The 26,117-nt window shown below is 37.5% G+C and overlaps 1 protein-coding gene across 3 annotated transcripts in view; it reads left to right on the top strand.

Moving 5' to 3' along the window:
• VSIG4 (V-set and immunoglobulin domain containing 4) overlaps window positions 1-26,117 on the top strand; it is a 120,056-nt gene that overhangs the window by 69,667 nt on the left and 24,272 nt on the right. For 2 of the 3 annotated variants that reach the window (XM_070502547.1, XM_070502543.1), the window contains one exon: window positions 555-649. The exons of the other annotated variant lie outside the window; for it this stretch is intronic. In XM_070502547.1, the coding sequence (XP_070358648.1) occupies window positions 555-634 (80 nt within the window). In that variant the 3' untranslated portion in view covers window positions 635-649. Of the gene's footprint in view, window positions 1-554; window positions 650-26,117 lie in introns of those variants that run through there. 3 annotated transcript variants of the gene reach the window in all.

The following is a 26,117-nucleotide window of genomic DNA, read 5'->3' as shown; positions in this document are numbered from 1 at the left end:
AGCAGGTGTAGATATCTGCTAAGTCTCTGTGTTCACTGCTTTTTCACTGCATCTGGAGGTCTCAAGTAAGTCCCCACCAGATGTCTGAGTTCCATAGCTTTTGCATGACGAACTTTCAGACTTTATTTGAGCATTACTTTTACTGAACTAGGTCTACAGTCAGGCTGGGTCTGACTTGATCTGGACTGGATTTCGGGTCAAACTGAGTCTGACTCAAACTGGACTGGTTCCATTGCGAGGCCTCAGGTAAATAAAATTTTATTTTGAGGAAAAAAAGAGACAAAATGGGTTCCTCCAAGTACAAAGAGTCTGAGACTCCTCTATCTGGGTCTCTGGCTAACTATATGTATAAAAATTACTGGTACAGAATCTATGTTTGTTTGAACACGTGGGTTAACATTACCAAAGGTTATCTTTGGTGGCAATTACAGTAACCATGGTGGTAAACTTTTAACCTAGATAAGTTTATCCATTTATGAGGTACACTAGAGAAAAAGCGGTCTCAGCCAAGAACTCAGAAGGGTAAAGGGAAAATTATTTTACTTCCACTACAGTTTCTAGCAACCCAGAAGGGACCTGCTGGGACACTCCACTTGCTCTGGAGTATGGTCTTGCTCTGCAGACGAGGTCTTGAGGTCCTGAGAAAACTGGTAGAAGCTGGTGAAGGGCAAGAATTCTTACCAAAATCAACTCTCCTGGATCTCTCTCTGTAGTGCCTGGCCAAGAAAGGAAGGTAAAATTTCACATTGTCTGTTCCTTTCGAAATTCAGACCCTTGTGAATTTGGTTTTGGGGTATCCATTGGTTATCTATTCTTTCTTACCTAGGGGCAGCTGTTGCTTTCTTGTTTGTTCCATTTTGTGTCCTGAGAACTTGGTTTGGCTTTTTGCCTGTCGGAGCATGCAAGTTGTCGATTCTTGCGTGTGCAGGCAGCTCAACTTCCAGGTTAGGAACACCAAGAATATGGTTCAACAAGAATGTAGGTTGCAGCCTATTTGCAACTAGCATCCTACCGAATGTTGCCAGCTTGCATGAGAATTGTCTAAGCCTTTCTTTCTTTCAGTTATCTTTGGGAATAATCCTGGATCTTGAGAGGGCTGCATCTTTTGCACCCTCTTTGGTGATGCCTCTTGCATCCATGTTTAAGTCATAAAAGGCTTACTGGTTTTGGTTTCCAGTCACTTGATAGATATACATTTGGTTTAAAAGAAGCAGAATAAATAATAATAATTTTTAGAAAGAAGTTCAATACTGCCAGGAGTATTTATTGTTTGTCCTGACTTAAATCTGATAGTAAGGTTTGCAAAGATTTTAGAAAGGACTTTTTAAAGGAGCTGTATGGTCAGAAGGTTGCCAAATTGGAGGCTGATATTAAGAGCCTGATAGGAACTTTTTTTTAAGGCCTCTGCTTAAGCTAAAAGGAAACTATGTACCCAGAGGGAAAGAAAACATCCTGAAACCATTGTTAAAGGATTTACGAAAGCATTCCAAAGACACATAGCTCTAAATATAGAACATAGAAATCTTTTGATTTCCATCTTAGTTGAAAATTTTCTCCCTGATACAAAGAAGCAAATCGAAGATGTACTTGGGTGGATGAGTCAGCCCCTTGATATCATTCAGATTGCAATCCAATTCTTTGAGGAATTAAAAACAACTATACTTGTTTTACAAATTCAGTAGTTATGAGAACAGAAATGCAGCTGTAGAAGCAATTCAAAGCCCACTGATCCTTTTTGCCAATCCCAAAACCGAATTCATCTCAAAATGCTTACAGAGATTGTAAAAGATCTGGACTTAGGAAACAAAACTCCTTCTTGGAAAAAACTTATCCTTTCTCTGTGCCTTTGAGATGTAAATGTTCTACACTGCCTATTTTAGAAACCTAGAATCATCTCCTTGAAATGCAAACTTCAGGGAAATAATTCTTAGCAGAAGAGAAAAAAGCCATTTAGAAACTAAGTGAATGAAAAATCTAAAATGTTTTCTGCACAAATATTCTTAAAAAACTTTAGCCATCTGAGCAGGTAACCTTAACTTATTCACTTTGCCAGAAACACAATTTATATCCAACGGTTATTTTATAAACTAGTGAATTTTGTATCTTTGTACCTGTTTCATGGCTGAAACTTTAAACCAAAAACTGTAAGATCTCTGTTTCTGTCTTTGTGTTTATGTATGTCTATATATGTGTGTCATAGATGTGTGATTTTTCTACCTCCAGATGGTATTACCAAATTAATTTGTAAAAGACATCTATTTAATTAGCTTAAAAAATAAGAAGGTATATAAATTATTTTCTCACAAACACAGAAACTAACGCAAATGTTTTTCAAGTTCACTTAATCTAGGATAATCCTATGTAAATAAAAGTTAAAATTTTGTTGCTTTAATTAAAATAAGCATGTCTTTAGAATTATAAACATTAAAAATAATTCAGATATCAAACACAGCCTACCTAGGTTTATCAAAAGTCATATAAGCTTGTGTTATCTCTATTACAGAATTTTTCAACAAGAAAAATAACTTAAGATGATGGTTAGCTGTTGAATGTCTTGTGAAATTTTCATAAGGAAGTCAAACATAATTGTTAAGAACAATTAAGGAATTGTAAGATAAAAGTTTATAAACTTTTCAACAATAATTATGTTTTATGGTATGTCTATTTAAAAATAGTTTCCAAAATCTTTTTGGTAACTTGAAACCTTAAAGTCATGCTAAATTAATTTAAATGATGGATATTCATTGAGCATCTAGATCATTTTCAAATAAGTTAAATACTGAAACATTAATTACTAAACATAGGTTTATCTAACTTTTGGCTTCTTATTACAGAGCAACTGAAGACGTTTGGGTCTATTAGAAAACGTCTTGTGCTACATTGAAAAATTTACCATGAGGAAGAATATACTTCTAGAAATTATGAAATGCACTTATAAGTTTGCCAATTCACAGAATGCTAGTGTAACAGGCAGTCCACAATTGCTTACTTTTTAGTTTTCAGGTGAAATTAAGGTTTCTAAGGGTTAAGAATTATAATAAATATACACAATTAAAACTACTAGAAATAATAAGGGTGAAAGGAAACAACTGTGTGAGGAATGTAGAATGTATTTTTTGGATAAGGAAAGGTATGTAGAATATGCTTTTGTTAAGGGAAAAAGAGTAATTTTGTCCTAAAGTAGAATACTGTCTGCTCCAGAATGAGGAAGGGGAAACATACGGGACAAAATCTGAGTGGATAAAAAAAGTTGTAGAAGGTTTGTGGCAAAGGAATCCTGGGAAAGAAAATTTTTGTCTGGTCAAGCTGACTAATATTGGAATGGATTTATTTAAGTTTTTAAAGAATAAGCCTTAATATCAAAAGTACACGGGTACAAAATTATAATTTGGTTCTCTCGCTGTTAATAGGATAAAGTTTTCTTGGACAATTTGTTTGCTTTTAACAAAAGATTATTAAAATTCTTTCTTTACCTTTTGGGTAATCTGTCTGGAAAGCAAAGATTTTTGTGCTTTACCAAAATAATTTCCTGTACTGCATGCTATCTTTATCAGGTCTTTGATTACTTAGGATAACTGTCTTCTCAATATTAAAAGAATTGAGTTTTCTTCACAACTATGTAACCATTAGTAGTTCCCTTTAAAGTCTTCTATTGTTATTTTGGTTAAATAGACAATTAAGTATTATTTCATAATGATCTGTGATAGATTTAATCAAATGTTCAAACCTTTTGACATTTTTGACAACTTCTCAAAATAAAATTCTAAATTGAGTAGTTTTGACTTCAAACTAACTTTGATATTTCCCTGCAAATCCCTGAAAAATTTCAAAGGATTTATCTCTCAGCTTGTAAAGAAGATGTTAAACTAATTAGATTTATTTGGCATGTTAAATTATGTGATAAGTGTTGTCAAATAAGAAGTGATGATAAACCTTCTAAGCTTATATGTCTATGGATATATGTTGCTAATATAGGTATACTGCAAATTGTTTGAAATTCGTAGAAATTTGTCAATACACTTGTTGTCTTATTATTATCTTAAATTTTTGTATGCCACAGTAATAACTAAGTTTCCTTATCAAATCATGAACTCTCATCAGATCTTTAACTACGGACATTTAAAAAATTTTTTTGTCATTTATAGACAGCTGTTTTAGTTTGACGCTTTCACAGAAGTGCTTCATCTTCAGAGAGATTCATGGAAAGGACTCTGACAAATGCTCTAGAATACAGGTTTCTGATAACTTTAAGATCATCCCACTGAACTGGAAACCATTCTCTTTTCTATTAAGCTATCTATAACTTACAGCAATTTGGTAAATTACACCTGTGTAAACAGAATTGAGACATTTATTTTTTCTCCTTACCTCCAGAATTCAGATTATCTTTGGTAGAAATGGTGGTTACTGTAGAGAAAAATATATCTATTTCAATGGAAAACTATAGCACACTCTTGCAGGTATTAAATTCTAGTTCTGTTCATTTTCTTTGAAGTTTTACTATCTGCCTGTAAACTAGACTAGATACTGAATTTTTCTAATTTCTTCAACTATCTGGCTATGACTCTCCAAACTGATGTTTCCAATTTTCTCCCACCCTTCTGACTTGGAATCACTAAGAACAGAAACTGCCCTCGAACCTCATTGGAAGGGAACATAAGAGGTCCTCCTCACTACCCAGGTGGCAGCCAGACTTTAGGGCCTTAAACCTTGGGTCTATGTCTCCCAATTAAAAATGGGTCCTCCAGACTTTTGAAACTGCACACCAACTGGAAATCTAAAATTAAAATTTACTAGAGAGGTTCCTCTCCAGAAACAGACAATATCTTGAGGTGGACAGCTCTCCCAAGATCACAAATCAAGATCTTCATCTCCAATATGAAAAATGTATTCTTTTTGCCTTTGTACTATTTGCTTCTTCTCTCTGTTAATGCACAGGAGGACAAGGCTCCTTAACTCTAGCAACTATCACTGAATCTATCACTAAGGCCATAGCTGCACAACAAAAGTCCCCTAGACTTTCTTTCTAAAGTGGTTTTAAATAATAGAATTGCTTTAGATTACTTAATTGGTTGACAAGGAGGAGTCTGTGCCATAGCAAATATCTCTTGCTATACCTGGATCAACACCTCTATTATTATAGCAAATACAAGAAATTAACAAATACGTCACTTGGTTAAAGCAAGTTGATGCCTACTAAAACAGTACATTCTTTACTTTATTTGATACCATCTGATTTGGTTCATAGAGTCCCTGACGAGGAAGCATACTTTAGTCTCTTAGTGTTATCCTCCTGATAGTCATCATTGTAGACTTCCTGGTGTGGTATGTTCTTTCAAGGACCCTAAATACATGTTTGTAGCCATCAGCAGTACATCAGATGGTATCATTGCACTTGTAGAAACTGAAATAAGATGAACAGCAAAAAAAAAATTACACAACAAGAACAACTTAACCCTAATGGTGACTGAGAGTGGTGCCAATACCCAATTTTTGGTCAATTTTTCATGTATGACGGGATGACAAATGTGGGAGAATTGTTAAATTAATTAAACAAGGAGGCCATTAGACTGAGGTGGCTTGAATGCCTCAGTAGCCTATGTAAACAAGCTAAAACCTAAGCCTGTAATTCCTCAAGGTTAAGAAATTGAAACCTAAGGACAACCCATCATAAACAGCCAAGTAGGCTTTCCCAAATAATGCAATTGCTTAAGCTACAGCCAAGAAAATAATGTTTTTGCTTTACTTCTGCCTCTTCTCTAAAAAATTCTTCCTTCTAGCTCATGTTGGTAGAGTACTCCTAACCACTTCCAGTTTGATGCTCCATGATTCAAATTTATTTTTGCTCAAATAAACTCTTAAAATTTGTAATATGTCTCAGTTTATCTTGTAACACTTCTATGCTTTAAACCCTTCATTTCCTTTCCATTATGATTAGAGTAAAAACTGAACTCCTCACCTATAATGTGGCCTCTGTCTACCTCTACAGTTTCATCTTCTATGACTCTTCCCTTCATGCACTATGTTGTAATAATATTATCCTCCTTATAGCTCTTGAATATTTCAAGCTTACTCCTGTCTCAAGGCCTTTGTAGGCTCTTCCTTCTTTCTGCAGTGATTTTTACACAGAATTTCGCTTGGTTGGACTCCCTTGTACCGCTCAGGTCTCAGCTCAAATGTTACCTTCTGTTTTATTCTCCAAAGATGACTCTCCAAGGATTCATAGTCTCACATTATTCACCTTCATGTGTAGTTCATCTCCTTGTATCTGGGTTGGTCCTATGTAACAAATAGAATGTGGCAGAAGTGATACGGTGTGACTTCAGGCTAGTCAGAAGTAATCAGAAGAATGCTTGTAGCAAGGGCCTGGAACAGTGATTTTCACAGAGTAGGCTTTGTGTATCTGCTGTGCTAATGAGTTTTCTCATTGGTCTCTTGAAATTTTTATTCTGGGGAAAGTCAACCACCATGTAAGAAGTCTGACTACCCTAAGATTACCATGCTGTGAAGAAGCCCAAGCTAGTTATGTGGAGAAGTCACACGAAGAGAGAGAGAGATATCCATCCAGGCTCTACTGTGTGTAGCTATCCCAGATTGATCCTTCCAGTTCGTCTATGACCCCAGATTAACCACCATCCATGTGATTAAAGAAGCCATCGTGGACTTTTCTTTTCTTCATAGTACTTACCAGCATCCAAAATGGTCTTGTTTATTTATTAGTTTACAAATCTATTGTGTATCTCATCTCACTAGAATTTCAGCTGCATTAGAATCGGAGACCTTGTCTGTCTAGTTCACTACTGTACTTCCAGCATCTATATCATGCATTTCAGACTTCATTGTGTATACAAATCACCTGGGGATCTTGTTTAAATACAGATTTTAATTCATAAGGTCTGGAATGGGGCCTGAGATTCAGAATTTCTAACAGGCTCCCATGCAATGCAGATGCTGCTGACCCACAGATCACACATTGAATAGCGAGACAGCAGAGATCTCTAGGTAGAAGTAAAAGTACTTGGGGTCCACCTGAATGAGCTTGTCTCCTCTCCATGGCCCTCTGGATTTCCAGCTTCTCTTAAAAATCAGAAGATTTGACATCCCCAGGCTGGCATTCCCACCTTGCAACAATCAAATGGAGCTGGGTGTAGCTACTCCCTTTTAGAGGCATAGGACCTGCCTAGTGGCTCCTGTCTAGCCCCGACAGGCATCTGAAGGATGACTTCTACTCTTCAAGGCTTTCTGACCTTCATTTTTTATTCTAACCCCACAGTTACAGGAGACCAAATCCAAAGGTCCACTCCCTCAAACAGTTTTTTCTCTAGGAATGGCCATGTTCATATTCAAGGAGTATCATCTGTCTAGAGCAGTGCTTCTCAAACTTTAATGTCCATCGATGTTCTTTTTGAAATGCAGATTCTGATTCACTGGTGAGGCCAGTATTCTACATTTCTAATATGCTCCTAGGTGATGTAAATGCTGTCAATATGGACCACACTTTGAGGAATAAGGACTGGAATAGTTCCTGACACAGAGTAGGCCCTCAATATTTGTTGGACTAATGAATTTATTTCATATAACAACCCTAATATGGTAGCATTATCTCAATTTTACAGACAAGATAACTGAGACTCAGAAAGTTGAGCAACTTGTCTAAAGTCACACAATTATTACGTAGCAAAGTCTGTACTCAAACCAATCCATCCAATGACAAAGCCAACCTGGGATTTCTTAAACTCTCACCCTGGTTAACCACTGGAGTGGGGCTTTATAAGTGGGCATAGTATTATTTCATAGGCAGCAAGTGAACCATCAAATTCTCAAGGCCCTCCCACCTGCCTAGAATTCCTTATACAGGCTGCAAAATATTCAATCCCACAACTGTGCTTTGAATGTAAACACTTGGAGTTAAGGCCAGATACGGGAACCAAAACTGCTAAGAACAGCTCAGGATCATGAATAGTCAGGTATGACCTAAAAGATTGGATGCACATAAGAGTAGTATTCAAAATATTTAACAACATGTAGAGCAATGACCCCAAAATATATGAAAAGATGTAGGCCTATGATGCTAAAACAAGCTTCTAGTGGTATTATGCCTTTAGTTGCTGGATTCCAGAATGGTCTAGGGGTCCCAGATAAGGAACTGGGGCAGCAGGTGGCATGCAGTGGGCTTAGGGAAGTGAGTATTTACCAGCTGGTATGGAAATTCTTCATTATTTAAAAGACGGTACCTACATACAGGTGTGAACCGTCTGAATATTAACACTGAGCATCAGAAGCTGAAGCAAGTCCAAAAAGCTTGGGAGCCAAGTCCCAGGTAAAGGTCAGCAGCAAACCCCAGACATTGAACTGACAAGGCGCCATAGATTTAGAGATAATAAAAGCCATATAAATGGTTCTTGTGTCAGTAGACCTCATCAGGCTGAGGCAGAACATTTGGAATATCTGGCTAGTAGGTGTCTGGGCAGGGAGAGCCTGACAAGCTAAAGCGCATGCATGTCGAGTTGTAACACATCAACAAGACAATTCCTACAGCAGATGTCACCTTCTAGGGAAGGAAAAGAGATGGACTTTGTTTGGTGGTCTTTCTCCAGGTATGATCCCTGGAACACTTTCTTCTGACTCACCTGGTGTGTTTATTAAAAAATAAGAATATTTGAGGCCTCATCTCAGGACTTTTAAATCAGGTTTGGGGAAGAAAGGATGGAGAATATCCATTTTGTAGCAGACATTCCAGGAGATTCCCATGCATGCTCAAGTTTAAGACCCACTTGCCCAAAGTGTATATGTAGGACAAGAAGGTAGATACTAGATAAGAATGATTGGCTACTTTGTATATGTGGACTGTGGGAAGATTACAAAGGGCCTAGAGTGTCAGCCTAAGAAATAAGTATGGAAATTACATAATAGGGAGTATCTGAAGGTTTATGAGAAATGGGAAATTTAAAGGAAGTGTTTATGGAAGACAATTCTGGTGGTATTGTAGAGGATAGATTAGATAAGAGAGAGACTTGAGACAGGGAAATAAGTTAGGTTTTAGGGTAAATTGGTTTTTACTTGCTAAATTGTAGCAATTATGGCTCAGAGTACCCCTACTATGACAACAATCTTATGCTTGGGCAACTCTGCTTGGAAGGAACAAGGCTGGCAATACCAGGACCCTACTTTTTCATGTCTACAGGCTTCAGGAATTTAGCTCTTATAGCTCTTATTTTATAAACTGAGGTCATGTTATGCCCACACTGTGGCACTTGGAAGGAGTAGACTTGGGTCCCAGGCCCACCCCATAGGCTAGCGATTTAGCAACCATTCATCCCAGAATTGCCAAGGTTTTCCATTTCCACATCTTTTTAGTTCAGCTCAGTTTGAATAAATATTTATTGGATAGCTACTTTGTTCCAGAAACTGTGCTATGCCCTGGAAATACAAAGATAACTTAAGACATGATGCTTTCCCTCAAGATTTTCTCAGTCTATTAAGGGGAAACAGACCTACAGAAACAGAAAATGTGGTGAGTCCTGAAATGCAGTTCTCAGAATAGAGGAATAGCACAGAAAAATAATATATTGACTCAAAAGTAATCAGGGAGTATTTTGGAGGATGAATAAGAGTTTCTCAAGTTATTTTATTAAATGCAAAGTGTAGCCACCCCTGACACAGGAAAGATTAATAATCACTGGAAAAGGCTTGCCAACAAACTGTGACCCAGAGGTGAGAAGGCTGGTCAGCCAATGATGGGTAAGACCTCCAGGGGAAGGCAACCTAAGCCAGACGCGGTCGCCTGGGGGCACAGATGGAGACACGATATCGATATCTGGAGCAGGAGGGACCGTTGCCTAGGAGGCCATGCTTGCTCCGAGATAAAAATGTATGAGCACAGCAAAAACATGATAATATCAAAACAGAGGCTGAGGGAGGGCTCCTCGAGAAATCACTAAGAATTCTTGGCATTCACTGATTACTTCATCCAGAACACCTGTGTATGTTTACCAGATGTAAGCTATGTATATATTGAAACACTGGTTATAATAAACTCAGAGTGGCCATCAGCCCTCTCTGCATCTATCCCGACGTGTACATTGGATTGTGACACCGACACAAAGCAAAACACAATTTATTTTCTTATGTCTTTTATGTAAAAAATTTCACAAGTAAATTAAAAATCAATTCTCATTTCATGGGTCTTAATTTTAGTCTAGAAAATGCAGCAGATTTGGGGGAAAAAAAATCCTGTGGTTTATTTTCCAGCCCGATCCATTACCTTGATTGTGGAATGTAGCAGAAAGTGCTGTACTTATAGCTAGAAGACATGTTTGAGTTCCAATGCTACCACTTTTAAATTTTGTTACTGTCATTTCTGTATGCCTTAATTTCTTCATCTGTAAAATGAGGTGTACCACCTGAGGGTCTAACCCCTATATAGTATGGATGTAGATGCACCCTAGAAAATATAGTGCAGTTTGAAGATATAAGGGGTCATTTATATTATTTCATTCTTAGGCCCCAAGCTACTTACCTGCAACATCATCTGTAATCCTGGCTCAGGAAGCCTTAAACTGAGTCCAGGGAAGCAAAGAAAGTCTAGGAAATTTACTTTTGGGTGGGTTCTCCACCCCTGAGTCCCTGGGGCCTGTGCCAAGGGGCTCCTGGCATCTACCTCAGTGTTGTCATATTTAAATATGTTGGCAGCAGAGAGTAGAGCAGGGATGTAGGAGTCAATGGGAAGGAAGATCTGAGGAGCAGACCAGTTGTTCCCATCACATTTCTCAAACAATCCCTAGAACAGCTGTCTCACCTCTGGCTGCAAAAAGAAAATATGGGTAACGGAACCTGGTTCTTGGTTAGGACAGAAGGTCTTGAAGGCAACCAGATTAAATGACTAAAAGAATGAGAATTCTCCAGGAGTCTTAAGAGACCATTTGTTCCCAGCCCCTCAGATGGGAATATTGAAGTCCAGACAGTTGAATGGACTTGGCCAAAGTCACAAAACTTCACAGCGGCAAGCAGAGGATTAGGATTCATATTTCCAGTTTTGCAGGCAAGAAAGTCTTCTACCTCCACCACAGTCTTTTTCTAGAGATGGATTTCCTTTGCATTGCTTGAAGAAGCAACTGGGATGGTAGCAGTTGATGGCTGGGGTCATTTTTATGTATTATCTCAGTTATAGGCAGAATAAGTCATAAGCCTCGTCTTGGCAGCTGCTTTCTAAAAGTAAGGAGACAGCTGGATCTGGTGAGTGGCCAAGCACTCAAGTGGTTTTTTAACTGCAGGAAATTAGGGAACTCAGGGAACTCATGGGAGAAAACCTTTCAGTTACTGGATACTCTAGGGTGACTACTCTGAGGCCCTTCCCAGTGAGGCTACAAAAGGAAACTTACCTGAATTAGTCTTTTTTTCTATGTCACTTTTCCTTATTGTGGCTTTCACCATCTCTCCAGACCTCTAATCAATTGATTTCAATTGAATATACACTTATTGAGGCAGGTGCAATATTGGGTTGATATATTGATGATCAAGGACATTAATGAACACATATATTCTGCAATCAAAAAGTTTATGATCCAATAGAGGAGAAGGCAAACAGATATTTAAATATCCATACTACATGACAGAGAATGCCATGGCATAATGGAAAGCATTATTTTTAAGTGGTCAGACACTGTTGTGTTTAAGACAGGCCTGGAAAGATAAGCATAATAGCCTTAGTTGAAAATGGAGGAGAAAGAATAACATACTAGTCATATTGAGCAAGTTTAGGGCACAAAAGCCAGGGAGTGAGAGTGAGGGGCAGAAGTGGAGAATAAATTGTTAGAAGCCCTAGAATCCATGCTAAGAAAATAGTTTTGGCATGAACAATGGGGAAACGTGGAAGAAAGTAAAGCAGATGTCTGATTTGATCAGATCTCCACTCCAGAAAGATCATTCTGAGGCCATGATGCAGGATGGACTGAAGGGATGGAGGAAGAAAGTCTGAAAGCAAGGAGGCCTGTCAGCGGGGAGGCTGTGGCAATAGTCCAGGCACAAGTTAACAATGCTAAGAATTAAAAATTATAAAAGGTATGGTAGGATGCTGGCAAAGCAAATAGAAAATCAGGAAGGGATTTGAGAGTGAGAGAGCTGACCTCACATTCAAACTGGAGTCCCAAATACCCACTCCCAGTTGTGTCAGCTTACTGTCACAGAAAGAGCAATGGACTTGGAATGTGAAGATCTGGTGTCAAGTCCTGGCTTCATCACTTCCTGGCAGAGAATGAGATAATGTATGTACGAACACTTTATCAACTTTAAATCATTGTATAGAATGCAAAGAACTATTTCTTTGGCTTAGGATATTTTGTTCTCTTTCACTGAAAAAAATGCGTTTCCTAAAATTCTACTTATTTGGTCAATGGTGGTTGATCTCCTAGTTTTCCAGGGGGTAAACTTGTCCTAATGTAGGTAGTATTTTGTACATGGTCCCAATGTTCTCCTCTCTGCCAAGGAAATATTCTTGCAATGACAAAGAGAACTTTTGAAGGTCATATAGCTGGCTTCTCACGTGGGTCTTGAGGGTATAAAGGGGAAGGGATCCTATCTTGTGCCCTTAAAAACCCCATAGTTCTGGGGTTCCCACAGGCTCTCTACTGACCAAGGCTATAAGAGGGTATAAATTGAGCCCATGTGATGAACAATTCCTCCTTCTGAGGTATGACTTTTAAGTTGAAACCCTCGAAACTTCAGATGAATGTTGTCTTTTGCTTCTCATGTGTATTAACATGTCTGTCATTGTCTAAGTAAACCATGGCCCAGGAGGGGATGGCTATAGAGTAAGTATGAGGCAAAAAATATGAATCAGTATTGAGAAGAAAAGCACAGTGGACCAAGATATGGAGTGGGATGAAGGCATAGTGGCATGTTAAGAGATGACAAAGAAACATATTGGTAAAGTAATTAGAAAGAGACTGAATTAACTGGAGATGAGGAGAGGCCAACAACTTAAAAATAATGAGGTTCAGAAGGATTTTGAAGTTTAGATCAGGAGACCTCTCCAACTCTATGGCAAAAAGCATTTGGGAGTGTGATCCTACCAGAAATCCCAGAGGAGATAGAGAGACCAAGATAGGAAGAACTTGGCTTCCCAGTGACCAGTGTTGCTGGAAGGGATGAGAAGTGAGAGTAGACAAAGATTCTCAAGGAGCTAGGCACAAATGGAGTCCAAAGAAATGGACTGAGTCCAAACTGGACTTGATGACTATGGTAGATACCTATGACTATCCAACTATACTGATATTCCTACCACTGTTGTGGAGTCTCTTGCATTGTACATGGTAAACTGAGGACAATGTTACTGATGACATTCTACTCAACCACTCTGGAGTGCCTGTTCTGTAAAAGCAAAGATCATATCTTGTTTATCTCTGTATCAATAGGGCCCAACATAAGGCCTAACACAGTGAAGGACTCCCAATGAATGTTTGTTGGATAAATAAATGAATGCATAGATGATAAATTTTCAAGTGAAAACTAGGGATATAGTGTAGTGTGGTAGAAATATGATTGCTTTAAGAGTTAGAAAGATTTGGATCCTAGGCTGCTTCTTACTATCTATGTGATCTTGAACAAGTTACTTAACCTCTCTGAGCTTCAGTTTACCCCCTTCCATAAAGAAAACATTATCTACCTCTCAGAGTTGTGTGAAGCTCAAGCGAGATAATAGAAAATACTTCAGGGCTGGCCCAGTGGTGTAGTGGTTGGGTTCATGCACTCTGTTTCAGTGGCCTGGGGTTCACAGGCTCAGACCCAGGGCACAGACCTAGCACCACTCGTCAAGCCATGTTGTGGCAGCACTCCACATAAAAGAGGAAGATTGGCAACAGATATTAGCTCAGGGACAATCTTCCTCACCAAAATAGAAAATGGAGAAAATGCTTCATAGACCATGAAGGGTTATGCCTATGTTAAATGTTATTATTGTTATCAAAGAAGAACACTAAGACCCAGACAGGAACAGGAAGGGACTCACTCAAAGACGTGCAATGAGACAGAGAAGGGACTGGAATTGAATTCACTTGCCTTTTGGTTGAACTCTTTCCATTGATCCTTGAGGAAAAGAAATAGACCGAATAGAACAGAGTCAGGGTTGTGGTTCCAACACCCTGATCCAAGGAGGAGGGAGTTTTTATAATTTGTAATCTCTATCGAAATAATTGTGGATACATACAGCACTAAGAAATAATATGCATTCCTTGTACACTTTGCCCAGTTTCTCCCAATGGTAACATTTTGCAAAACTATAGTACACTATCACAACGAAGATACTGACATCGAAACGATCCATATTGTATTCAGATTTCCTAATTTTATTTGTACTCAGTGTGTATGTGTGTGTGTTATGTGTATTTAGACCCATACAATTTTATCACATGTGCAGCTTTGTTTATCTACATTCACAGTCAAGATACTCAACAGTTCCATCACCACAAGGATCCCTCCTGTTGCAATTTTATAACCATGCTTACTTTACTTCGTCCCCTCTTCCCTAACCTCTGACAACCAGTAATTTGTTCTCCATTTCTTTAATTTTGTGATTTCAAAAATATTATATATATAAATGGAACCATACAGTATGCAATTTTTGGGGGTTGATTTTTTTTTCACCTGGCATAATTACCTCGAGATTTATCCAAGTTGCTACTTGTATTAATAGTTTTGTTCCTTTTCAATGCTGAGTGGCATTCTATGGTATTTATGCACCACAGTTTGTTTAACCATTCACCAATGGAAATATAGCTAGGTGGTTTTTCCATTTTAGGGTTATTATGAATAAGGCTGCTATGAACACTTGTGTATAGGTTTTTGCATGAACATTAGTTCTCATTTCTCTGGGATAAATGCCCAAGAGTACAATTGCTGTCTCATAAGGTAATTTCGTGTTAAGTTTCATAAGAAAGGGAGTGATTCAGTTTCTCTGAATCACTTGCTACTGTCATTATTTTAACTGTTCTGATAGATGTGTAGTTATATTCCATTCACTTTGCATTTCCCTGATGGCTAATGAAGTTGAGCATCTTTTCACGTGCTTATTTGCCATCTATGTATCCAATTCAATGAAATATATGTTTATATCTTTTGCCCATTTTCTAGTTGAAATATTTTTTTACTGTTGAGTTTTGAGAATTATTTACACATTCTAGATACTAGTCCTTTGTTAGATATGCTGTTTGTAAATACTTTCTTCCAGTCTGTAGCTTTGCTTTTCATACTCTCAATAAGGTCTTTCTCAGAGAAAAAGTTTTTAATTTGGATGAGGTGCAGTTAACAAAATTTTCCTTTTGTGCATCAGGCCTTCAGTGTCAAGTCTAAGAACTCTCAAACTAGCCCTATGTCCTGAAGAATTTTTCTTTTTTTCCCTAAAAGTTTTACAATTTACATTGAAGTCTCTGGTCCATTTTTAATTGAATTTGGGAGATCTCATCAAGATGGTGATGTAGATGAACAGTGAATTACCTCCTCCCACAAACACAACCAGGTTACAACTATTCTTGGAAAAATTACGCTGGAGAGAGGACTGAAAAGTGGATAAAAATAACCCCCACAACAAGGGACAGTCCTGACGGAGGGAGAAGAGGCAGAAATTCCTTCTGGAGAGAAAAAAAAGCCACTTTTGTGAACTGCAGCACTTCACAGCCAGATGGGCAGGAGCCACCCTAAGGTACACAGCTCTCCCTGAATAAGTGGGGACCTTAGTGGGGGCAGGTTACTGCTATAAGCATCATTCAGACTCTGTATGACTGAGACAAGAGTCATACTATCTGGCTTCACTGGCTATTAACTGCAATGGGGAATACCCCCATAACAGCTATCGAAATAAGTGGAATAAAGACAGTTCTTAAAGGGGTCATGCATAAATTCACTCATCTCAGAGAGCAACTTAAAATCACCAGAAAGAAATATGCACAGTCATTTGGTGAAAAGAGGCTCACCTGGTAGGCTCTGGGTGCATCTTGGTGAGAGGTGAAACCTCTCCAGAGACTGAGGTATTGATGGTGGCCATTGATGTGACCTAGTACAGGTGTGCTGACACAGATGCTGGCAGAGGCCATTGGAGTTCTTCCACTGGCCTGTGAGCCCAGGGGTCTGCCACATCCACTAGAGAACAGATTTAATCCAGTTCAGCTAGGGCAGGCAGTTCACCATAGGGATTGGTCCTATCCAACCATAAGCCCTCAGGCTACTTGTCAGCATGCATAGACTGGATAACTCAATCCTCTGGAGGCAGATGAGTGTGTCTACCTCTGTGGGCAGGGCCTGTGTGAGGACCAGGTGAACTGTAGGGGATGTGGTTGAGAGGTGTGACCCTCCGCAGTGAGGAAAATGGGTATGCTCCAGGAGGTCAGGAACTGTGCACAGGCCAGGGCTGTGTTGAAGGTGTTTGTGGACCTGTGGGGGGTGGGGCTTATCAGTGGCAGAAGACCTGTGCTTCACAAACAGCCACAAAGATGATCAGCCCAGACTTCCAAAGCCTGAAACAATTAGGTGCTTCCATGCCTAGGGTCAGTTCCACACAGCTGCAATCCTAAGAGAGCTGACAACAGCCTTGCAGGCCTAAGGCCTAGAGCAACTGTAAGCCCCTGAGCCTAGCAACCAGATACACTGGGTGCCTACTCAATTAACAGGAAAAATGCAACAGAAGCATACTATTACACCTTGCAGCAAACAGTTTTGGGGCTCCCCAAACCCAATTTACAAACAGCTGGCCAGGGAGGGAAAGACTAGACTTCCTAGGTAACTGCGGTCACAGCAACCCTGCCACAGCAGAAGGACACATGTACCCCACACAGGGGTCACTCTTGGAATATTTGGAGTGGTGACAAGAAGGAAGCACACTGCTGGGCCACAAAAGGCATCTCTTACATAAGGCCACTTCTCCAAGATCAAGAGACATAGCTGACTCATTTAATATATATATATAAGCACAGAGAAAGAGGTATAATGAGGAGGCAAAGGAATACATTCCAAGCAAGGGAAAAGGACAAAACCCCAGAGAAAAGAACTAAATGAAACAGAAATAAGCAGTCTACCTGGCAAAGAGTTCAAAAAAAATTCATAAGGATGCTCACTCATCTTGGGAGAAGACTGGATGAACACAGTGAGAACAGCAACAAAGAATTGGAAAATATAAAAAAGAACCAATCAGAAAAGAGGAATCCATTACTGCAAATGAAAATTTCACTAGAGACACCCAATAGCATAGTAGAGGATACAGAAGAATGGCTCAGCAAGCTGGATGAAAGACTAGAGGAAATCACCCAAGCTGAACAGATAAAAGAAAAAAGAATTTAAAATAATGAGAACAGTCTAAGGGATCTCTGGGGCAATATCAAGCACACAACATTCATATTATAGGTTTCCCAGAAGAAGAGAGAGACAAAGGGGCAGATAATATATTTGAAGACATAATAGCTAAAAACTTTCCTAACCTAAGGGAGGAAACAGACATCCAAGTACAGGAAGCACAGAGAGCACCAAACAAGACAAACCCAGAGAGACCCACACCAAGACACATTATAATTCAAATGTCCAAGATTAAAGATAAAGAGAGAATCCTAACAGCAGCAAGAGAAAGGAAAGTGACATACAAAGGAAAGCCCATAAAGCTATCAGCAGACTTCACAGCTGAAATTCTACAGGCTAGAAGAGAGTTGCATGACAAATTTAAAGTAGTCAAAGGAAAACACCTATAACCAAGAATACTCTATCCATCAAGATTATCATTCAGAATAGAAGGAGAGAGAAAGAGTTTCCCAGATGAGCAAAAATTAAAGGAGTTTGTCACCAAGAAATCAGTTCTACAAGAAATGCTGAAGGGACTTACTTAAGTGGGAAAGAGAAGACCACAAATAGGGATAAGAAAATTATCCAAAAAATACAGGCAAGAAAATCACTGGTAAAGGCAAAAATACAGTAAAGGTAGCAGATTAGCCACCTATGAAGATAATATGAAGGTTAAAAGACAAAAGTACTAAAGTTACCTATTTGAATGATAAGAGAGTAATGGATAAACACACACAAAACAAGAGATTAGATATGATTTCAAAAACAAAGTGTGGGAGGAAGAAAGTAGAATAGTAGAGCTTTTAGAAAGAGGTCAAGATAAAAAGATTATCAACTCAATACAGATTGCTATATATGTAGAACATTATATAGGAACCTCATGGTAATCACAAACCAGAAACCTATAATAAATAAACAAGTAAATAAGAGGAAGGAAATCAAACATATTACTAAAGAAAGCCATCAAACAGCAAGTGAAAAGCAGAAGAGAAGAAAAGGGACAGAGAAGAACTACTAAAACATCTGCAAAAAAAAGTAACAAAAAGGCAACAAATACATATTTACCAATAGCTACTTTAAATGTCAATGGACTAAATACTCCAATCTAAAGGCATAGGGTGGCCGATTTGATAAACAAAAGCAAGACCCATATATAGGCTACATACAAAAGACACACTTTGTACCTAAAGACACTTACAAACTGAAAGTGAAAGGATGGAAAAAGATACTCCATGCAAATGGCAAAGAAAAGAAAGTGGGGGTAGCAATACTTGTATCAGACAAAATAGACTTTAAAACAAAAACTGTAACAAGGCACAAAGAAGGGCACTACATAATGATAAAGGGAACAATCCAACAAGAGCATATAACACTTGTAAATATTTATGAACCCAACACGGGAGCGCCTAAATATAAAAAATAATTATTGACAAACATAAAAGGAGAAATAATAAAACAATAATAGTAGGGGACTTTAACTCTCCACTTATACCAATGGATAGATCATCCAAACAGAAGATCGATAAGAAAACATTGGCCTTAAATGACACATTACATCAGGTGGACTTAGCAGATATCTATAGAACATTCCATCAACTGCAGAATACACATTCTTTTCAAATGCACATGGAACATTCTCCAGGATTGATCACATATTAGGCCACAAAACAAGTCTCAATAAATTTAAGATCAAAATAATAACAAGTATCTTTTCTGACCACAAAGGTATTTTCATACCTTGAAATCCACTATAGGAAGAAACTCAGAAAAGCCACAAAAATGTGAACATTAAACAAAATGTTACTGAACAATGACTGGGTCAATGAAGAAATCAAACGAGAAATCAAAACACAACAGGAGACAAATGGAAATGAAAATATGACATGCCAAATTCTACGGGATACAGAAAAAGAAGTTATAAGAGGGAAGTTTATAGCAATTCAGGCTTACCTGAACAAACAAGAAACATCCCAAATAAATGATCTAACAGTGCGCCTAAAGGAACTGGAAAAAGAACAAAGCCCAAAATCAGCAGAAGGAAGGAAATAATAAAAGTCAGAGCAGAAATAAACGAAATAGAGACTAAAAAAAGAAAAATAGAGAAAATCAATGAAACCAAGAGATGATTCTTTGAAAAGAAAAACAAAATTGACAAACGTTTAGCTAGGCTCACCAAGAAAAAGACAGAAGCCTAAACTAAATAAAATCAGAAATGAAAGAGGAGAAATTACAACAGACACCTCAGAAATACAAAAGATAATAAGAGAACACTATGAAAAGCTACACGCCAACAAATAGGATAATCAAGAAGAAATGGATAAATTCTTAGAATCATACAACCTTCAAAAACTGAATCAAGAAGAATTAGAGAATTTGAATAGACCAATCACGAGTAAGGAGATCGAAACACTAATCAAAGACCTCCCACAAAATAAAAGTCCAGGATCAGATGGCTTCCCTGGTGAATTCTACCAAACATTCCAAGAAGACATAATATCTAACCTTCTAAAACTGTTGCAAAAAATTGAAGAGGAGGAGAGGCTCCCTAACTCATTCTACAAAGCCAACATTCTCCTAATACCAAAATCCGACAAGAACAACATAAGAAAAGAAAATTACAGGCCAATATCACTGATGAATATCAATTCAAAAATCCTCAACAAAATACTAGCAAATCTAGTAAAACACCCCATTGAAAAGATCATACATCATGATCAAGTGGGCTTTATTCCAGGAATGCAGGGATAGTTAATCATTCGCAAATCAATCAACATGATACAGCACATTAAAAAAATGAAGAATCGTCCCACAACTAGAAGGAACTGCAACTAAGATATACAACTATGTACGGGGTGGGGGGGGGTTTGGGGAGATAAAGCAGAAAAAAAATGAAGAATAAAAATCACAGGATCATCTCAACAGATGCAGAGAAAGCATTTGACAAGATACAGCATCAATTTATGATAAAAACTCTAAAAAGAACGGATATAGAAGGAAAATACCTCAACATAATAAAAACCATATATGACAAAGCCACAGCTAATATCATTCTCAATGGAGAAAAACTGAAAGCTAGCCCTCAAAAGAGCAGGAACCAAACAAGGATGCCTATATTCTCTACTCTTATTTAACGTAGTATTGGAAATTCTAGCCAGAGCAATCAGGCAAGAGAAAGAAATAAAAGGGATACAAATTGGAAAAGAAGAAGCAAAACTGTCACTATTTACAGATGACATGATTTTATATACAGAGAACCTGAAAGAATCCACTAAAAAATTTTAGAAATAATAAATTAATACAGTCAAGTCACAGGATACAAAATCAACATACAAAAATCAGTTGCGTTTCTATACACAAACAACAAAGTAGCAGAAAGAGAAATTAAGACTACAATTCCACTTACAAGAATAAAATACCTAGGAATAAACTTAACCAAAAAGGTGAATGATCTGTAGACTGAAAACTACAAAACATTGTTGAAATTGAAGACACAAAGAAATGGAAAGATAGTCCATGCTCTTGGATTGGAAGAATTAGCATAGTTAAAATGTCCATATTTCCTAAAGGAATCTGTAGATTCAATGCAATTGAATCCTTATCAAAGTTCCAACAACATTTTTCACAGAATAGAACAAAGAATCCTAAAGTTTATATGGAATGACAAAAGACCCTGAATAACTAAAGGAATCCTGAGGAAAAAGGACAAAGCTGGAGGTATCACACTCCCTGATTTCAAAATATACTACAAATCTAGAGTAACCAAAATGACGTGGTACTGGCACAAAAACCAACACACAGATCAATAGAACAAAATTTAAATCCCAGGAAAAACCCCACACATCTATGGTCAGCTAATTTTCAACAAGGGAGACAAGAACATACAACAGAGAAAGGAGAGTCTTCAATAAATGGTGTTGGGAAAATTGGACAGCCATATGCAAAAGAATGAACGTAGATCATTATCTTACACCATGCACAAAAATAACTCAAAATTGATTAAAGACTTGAATATAAGACCTGAAACCATGAAACTTATAGAAGAAAACCTAGGTGGTACGCTGTTTGACATCAGTCTTAGCAGCATTTTTTCAAGTACCATGTCTGACCGGGCAGGGGAAACAAAAGCAAAAATAAACAAGTGGGACTACATCAAACTAAAAGGCTTCTGCACAGCAAAGGAAACCATCAACAAATGAAAAGACGACCTAACAATTGGGAGAAGATATTTCCAAACCATATATCAGATAAGGGGGTTAATATCCAAAATATACAAAGAACACATATGTCTCAACAGCAAAAAAACCACAACACAATTAAAAAATTGGCGAAAGATATGAACAGAGATTTCTCCATATCGCAGATGGCCAACAGACACAGAAAAAGATGTTCAACATCATTCACTATCAGGGAAATGTGATTCAAAACTACAATGAGCTATCACCTCATTCCAGTCAGAATGGCTATAATTAAGACAGGAAACAATAAGTGTTGGAGAGGATGTGGAGAGAAGGGAACCCTCGTACACTGCAGGTGGGACTGCAAACTGGTGCAGCCATTATGGAAAACAGTATGGAGTATCCTCAGAAAATTAGTAATAAATCTATAATATGATCCAGCTATCCCACTGCTGAGTATTTATCCAAAGAACTTGAAAACACAAAGGCATAAAGATACATGCACCTGTATGTTCATTGCAGCATCATTCACAATAGCCAAGACTTGGAAGCAACCTAGGTGCCCATCAAGGGATGAATGGATAAAGAAGATGTAGTATATATACACAACAGAATACTAATCAGCCATAAGAAATGATGAAATCTGGCCATTTGTGACAACATGGATGGACCTTGAGGATATTATGCTAAGTGAAATAAGTCAGAGGGAGAAAGTCAAATACCATATGATCTCACTCATAAGTAAGATAAAAACAACGACAAACACATAGCAACAGAGATTGTATTGGTGGTTAACGGAGGGGTGGGGGAGGGAGAAGGGTGAAAAGGGTGATTAGGCACATGTGTGTGGTAATGGATTGTAATTAGTCTTTGGGTAGTGAGCATGATGTAATCTACACAGAATTCAAACTATATTATGATGTACACCTGAAAGTTATATAATGTTATAATCCAATGTTACTTCAATAAAAAATAAAGGTGAATTAATTAATTTAATTTAATAATAATTGATGTTGGGGTTCTTTTTTTTTTTTTTTGCTTCTGGCTTTCCAATTGCTCCATGACCACCTGTTGTAAAGTCTACTTTCCCTACATTGAATTGCTTTTGCACATTTTTAAATAATTAATTGAACATATTTGTGTTTGTTTATTTCAGAATTATTTATTCTATTCCATTGAAGTAGGTGTCTGCCCCTCTGCCAATACCACACTGTCTTGATTACTGTGGAAGTGCAATAAAATTTAATATTGGATGATGCAATTTTTCCCACTTTATTCTTCTTCACTATGCCTGTTTTAGCTATTCTAAGGACTGGGTTTTCTCATATAAATTTTAGAATAAACTTGGCTATATCTACAAAAAATTTACAAGAATTTTGATAGGAATTGCATTAAACTTATAGATCAATTTGGGGAGAATTTACATCTTTTTTATGTTGAGAATTCAAATCCAAGAGCACAGTACAGATGGTTCCCAATTTACCATGGTTCTACTTACGATTTTTCAACTTTATGATGGCGTAAAAGTGATATGCATTCAGTAGAAACTGTACCTCAAATATTGAATTTTGATCTCTTCCCAGGCTAGCAATATGCAGTATGAAACAGGCATGCCTTTTAGATACTGCAAATTCGGTTCCATACCACCACAATAAAATGAACATCACAATAAATCGAGTCAAACAAATTTTTTGTTGTCCCAGTGCACATAAAAGTTATGTTTACACTATACTGTAATCAATTGTGTGCAACAGTATTATTTCTAAAAAAAAAGTAGATGCCCTAATTAAAAAATACTTTATTGCTAAAAAATTTTAACTGTCATCTGAGCCTTCAGTGAGTTGTAATCTTTTGGCTGGTGGAGGGTCTTGCCTTGATATTAGTGGCTGCTGACCCATCAGGGTTGCTGAAGGTTGAGGTGGCTGTGACAATTTTAAAAAATACGACAACAGTGAAGTATACTGCATTGATTGACTCTTCCTTTCACGAACGATTTCTCTGTAGCATGTGACGCTGTTTGATAGCATTTTACCCACAGTAGGACTTCTTTTCAAAATTGGAGTCAATCTGCTCAAATGCTTCCAATGCTTTATCAACTAAGTTGATGTAGTATTCTAAATATTTTGTTGTCAATTCAACAATCTTCATAGCATCTTCACCAGGAATAGATTCCATCTCAAGAAACCACTTTCTTTATTCATCCACAAAAATCAGCTCCTTATCCATTAAAGTTTTACCATGAGATTGCAACAATTTGGTCACTCCCTCAGCATCCACTTCTAATTATAGTTGTCTTGCTATTTCCATCACATCTGCAGTTTCTTCCTCCACTGAAGTCATGAACTCCTCAAAGTCATCCATGAGGGTTGGTATCAACTTCTTCCAAACTCCTGTTAATGATGATATTTTGACCTCTTCCCATAAATCACAATTGTTCTTAATAGCCTCTAGAATGGTGAATCCTTTCCAAAAGCTTTTCAATTTACTTCGTCCAGACCCATCAGAGGAATCACTATCTGTGGAAGCTATAGTCTTATAAAATGTATTTCTTAAATAATAAGATTTGAAAGTTCGAATTATTCCTTGATCCATGGTATGCAGAAAGGATGCTGTGTTAGCAGGTGTGAAAACAACATTAATCTCGTACATCTCTATCAGAGCTTTTGGGTAACCAGGTGCATTGTCAATGAGCAGTAATATTTTGAGGGGAATTTTTTTTTCTGAGAAGTAGGTCTCAAAGTGGGTTTAAAATATTCGGTAAACCATATTGTAAACAGATGTGCTGTCATCCAGGCTTTATTGTTCCATTTATAGAGCACAGGCAGAGTAGATTTAGCATAATTCTTAAGGGCTCTAAGATTTTCAGAATGCACATGAGCATTGCCTTCATTTTAAAGACACCATCTGCAATAGACTCTAATAAGAGAGTCAGTCTATCCTTTGAAGGTTTGAAGCCAGGCATTGATTTCTTCTCTGTAGTTATGAAAGTCCTTGATGGCATCTTCTTCTAATATAAGGCTGTTTTGTGTACATTGAAAATCTATTGTTCAGTGTAGCCACCTTCATTATGTTAGCTAGATCTTCTGGATAACTTGCTGCAGCTTCTACATCAGCACTTGCTTCTTCACCTTGTGCTTTTATGTTATGGACACTACTTCTTTCTTTAAACCTCATGAATAAACCTCTAATAGTTTCAAACTCTTTTTTTGAAGTTTCCTCACCTCTTTCAGTCTTCACAGAATTGAATAGAGTTAGAGCCTTGCTCTCGATTAGGTTTTGCCTTAAGGAATGTTGTGGCTGGTTTGATCTTCTATCCAGACCACTAAAACTTTCTCCACACCAGCAATAAGGCTGTTTTTCTTTATTATCATTCATGTGTTCACGCAGTAGCACTTTTAATTTCTTTCAAGAACATTTCCTTTGCATTCGCAACTTGGCTGTTTGGCACAAGAGGCCTTACTTTTGGCCTACCTTGGCTTTTGACATGCCTTTATCACTAAGCTTAATCATTTCTAGCTTTTGATTCAAAGTGAGAAATGTGTGACTCTTCCTTTCACTTGAACACTTAGAGGCCATTGTATGGTTATTAATTGGCCTAATTTCAATATTGCTGTGTCTCAGGGAATAGGGAGGCCCGAAGTAAGGGAGAGAGACAGGAACGGCTGGTTGGTGGTGCAGTCAGAACACACACACATTTATTGAATAAGTTCACTGTCATATGGGCATGGTTCATGGTGCCCGAAAACAATTACAATAGTAACATGAAAGATCACTGATCACAGATCGCCATAACAAATATAATAATAATTTAAAAGTTTGAAATTTTGTGAGAATTACCAAACTATGACACGGAGATATGAAGTGAGCAAATGCTGTTGGAAAAATGGTGCCAATAGACTCGCTCAATGCAGGGTTGCCACTAACCTTCTATTTGTAAAAAAAAAAAGAAAAGAAAAGAAAAGAAATGCAATATCTGCAAAGCAAAATAAAGTAAAATACAGTAAAACAAGGTAGACTTGTACTCTCTCGTGATGTGTTGCACACAATTGATTACAGTATAGTGTAAACATAACTTTTATGTGCACTGGGACAACAGCAAGCCACAGCTCCCAGTCAGCCAACCAATCATGACGGTAACCAACTGATACGCTGACAAACATTATGTACCCATACAACCATTCTGTTTCTCACTTTCAGTACAGTATTCAATAAACTACATGAGGTATTCAATACTTTATTATAAAATAGGCTTTGTGTTAGATGATTTTTCCCAACTGTCAGCTAATGTAATTGTTCTGAGCTTGTTCAATGTAGGCTAGGTTAAGCTATGATGTTCAGTAGGTTAAGTGTACTAAATGCATTTTTGACTTATGATATTTCCAACTTACAATGAATTTATCAAGACATTACCCCACTGTAAGTCAAAGAAGATCTGCATGTCTCTCCATTTATTTAGGTCTTCTTTGATTTATCAGCATTTTGTAATTTTCAGCATACAGATCCTACACATTTTAAGTTTATATATATATCTCATTTTCTTTGCAACAATTGTAAATGTGTTTTTAATGTTGGTTTCTGCATAGTCATTGTTAGTATACAGAAATATGATTTCTTTTTGTGTAGAAA

Source organism: Equus asinus, chromosome X, assembly GCF_041296235.1.
Source record: "Equus asinus isolate D_3611 breed Donkey chromosome X, EquAss-T2T_v2, whole genome shotgun sequence".
NCBI lineage: Eukaryota > Metazoa > Chordata > Mammalia > Perissodactyla > Equidae > Equus > Equus asinus.
The sequence above is the reverse complement of the archived record's forward strand: the minus strand, read 5'-3'. Positions and strand labels throughout refer to the sequence as shown.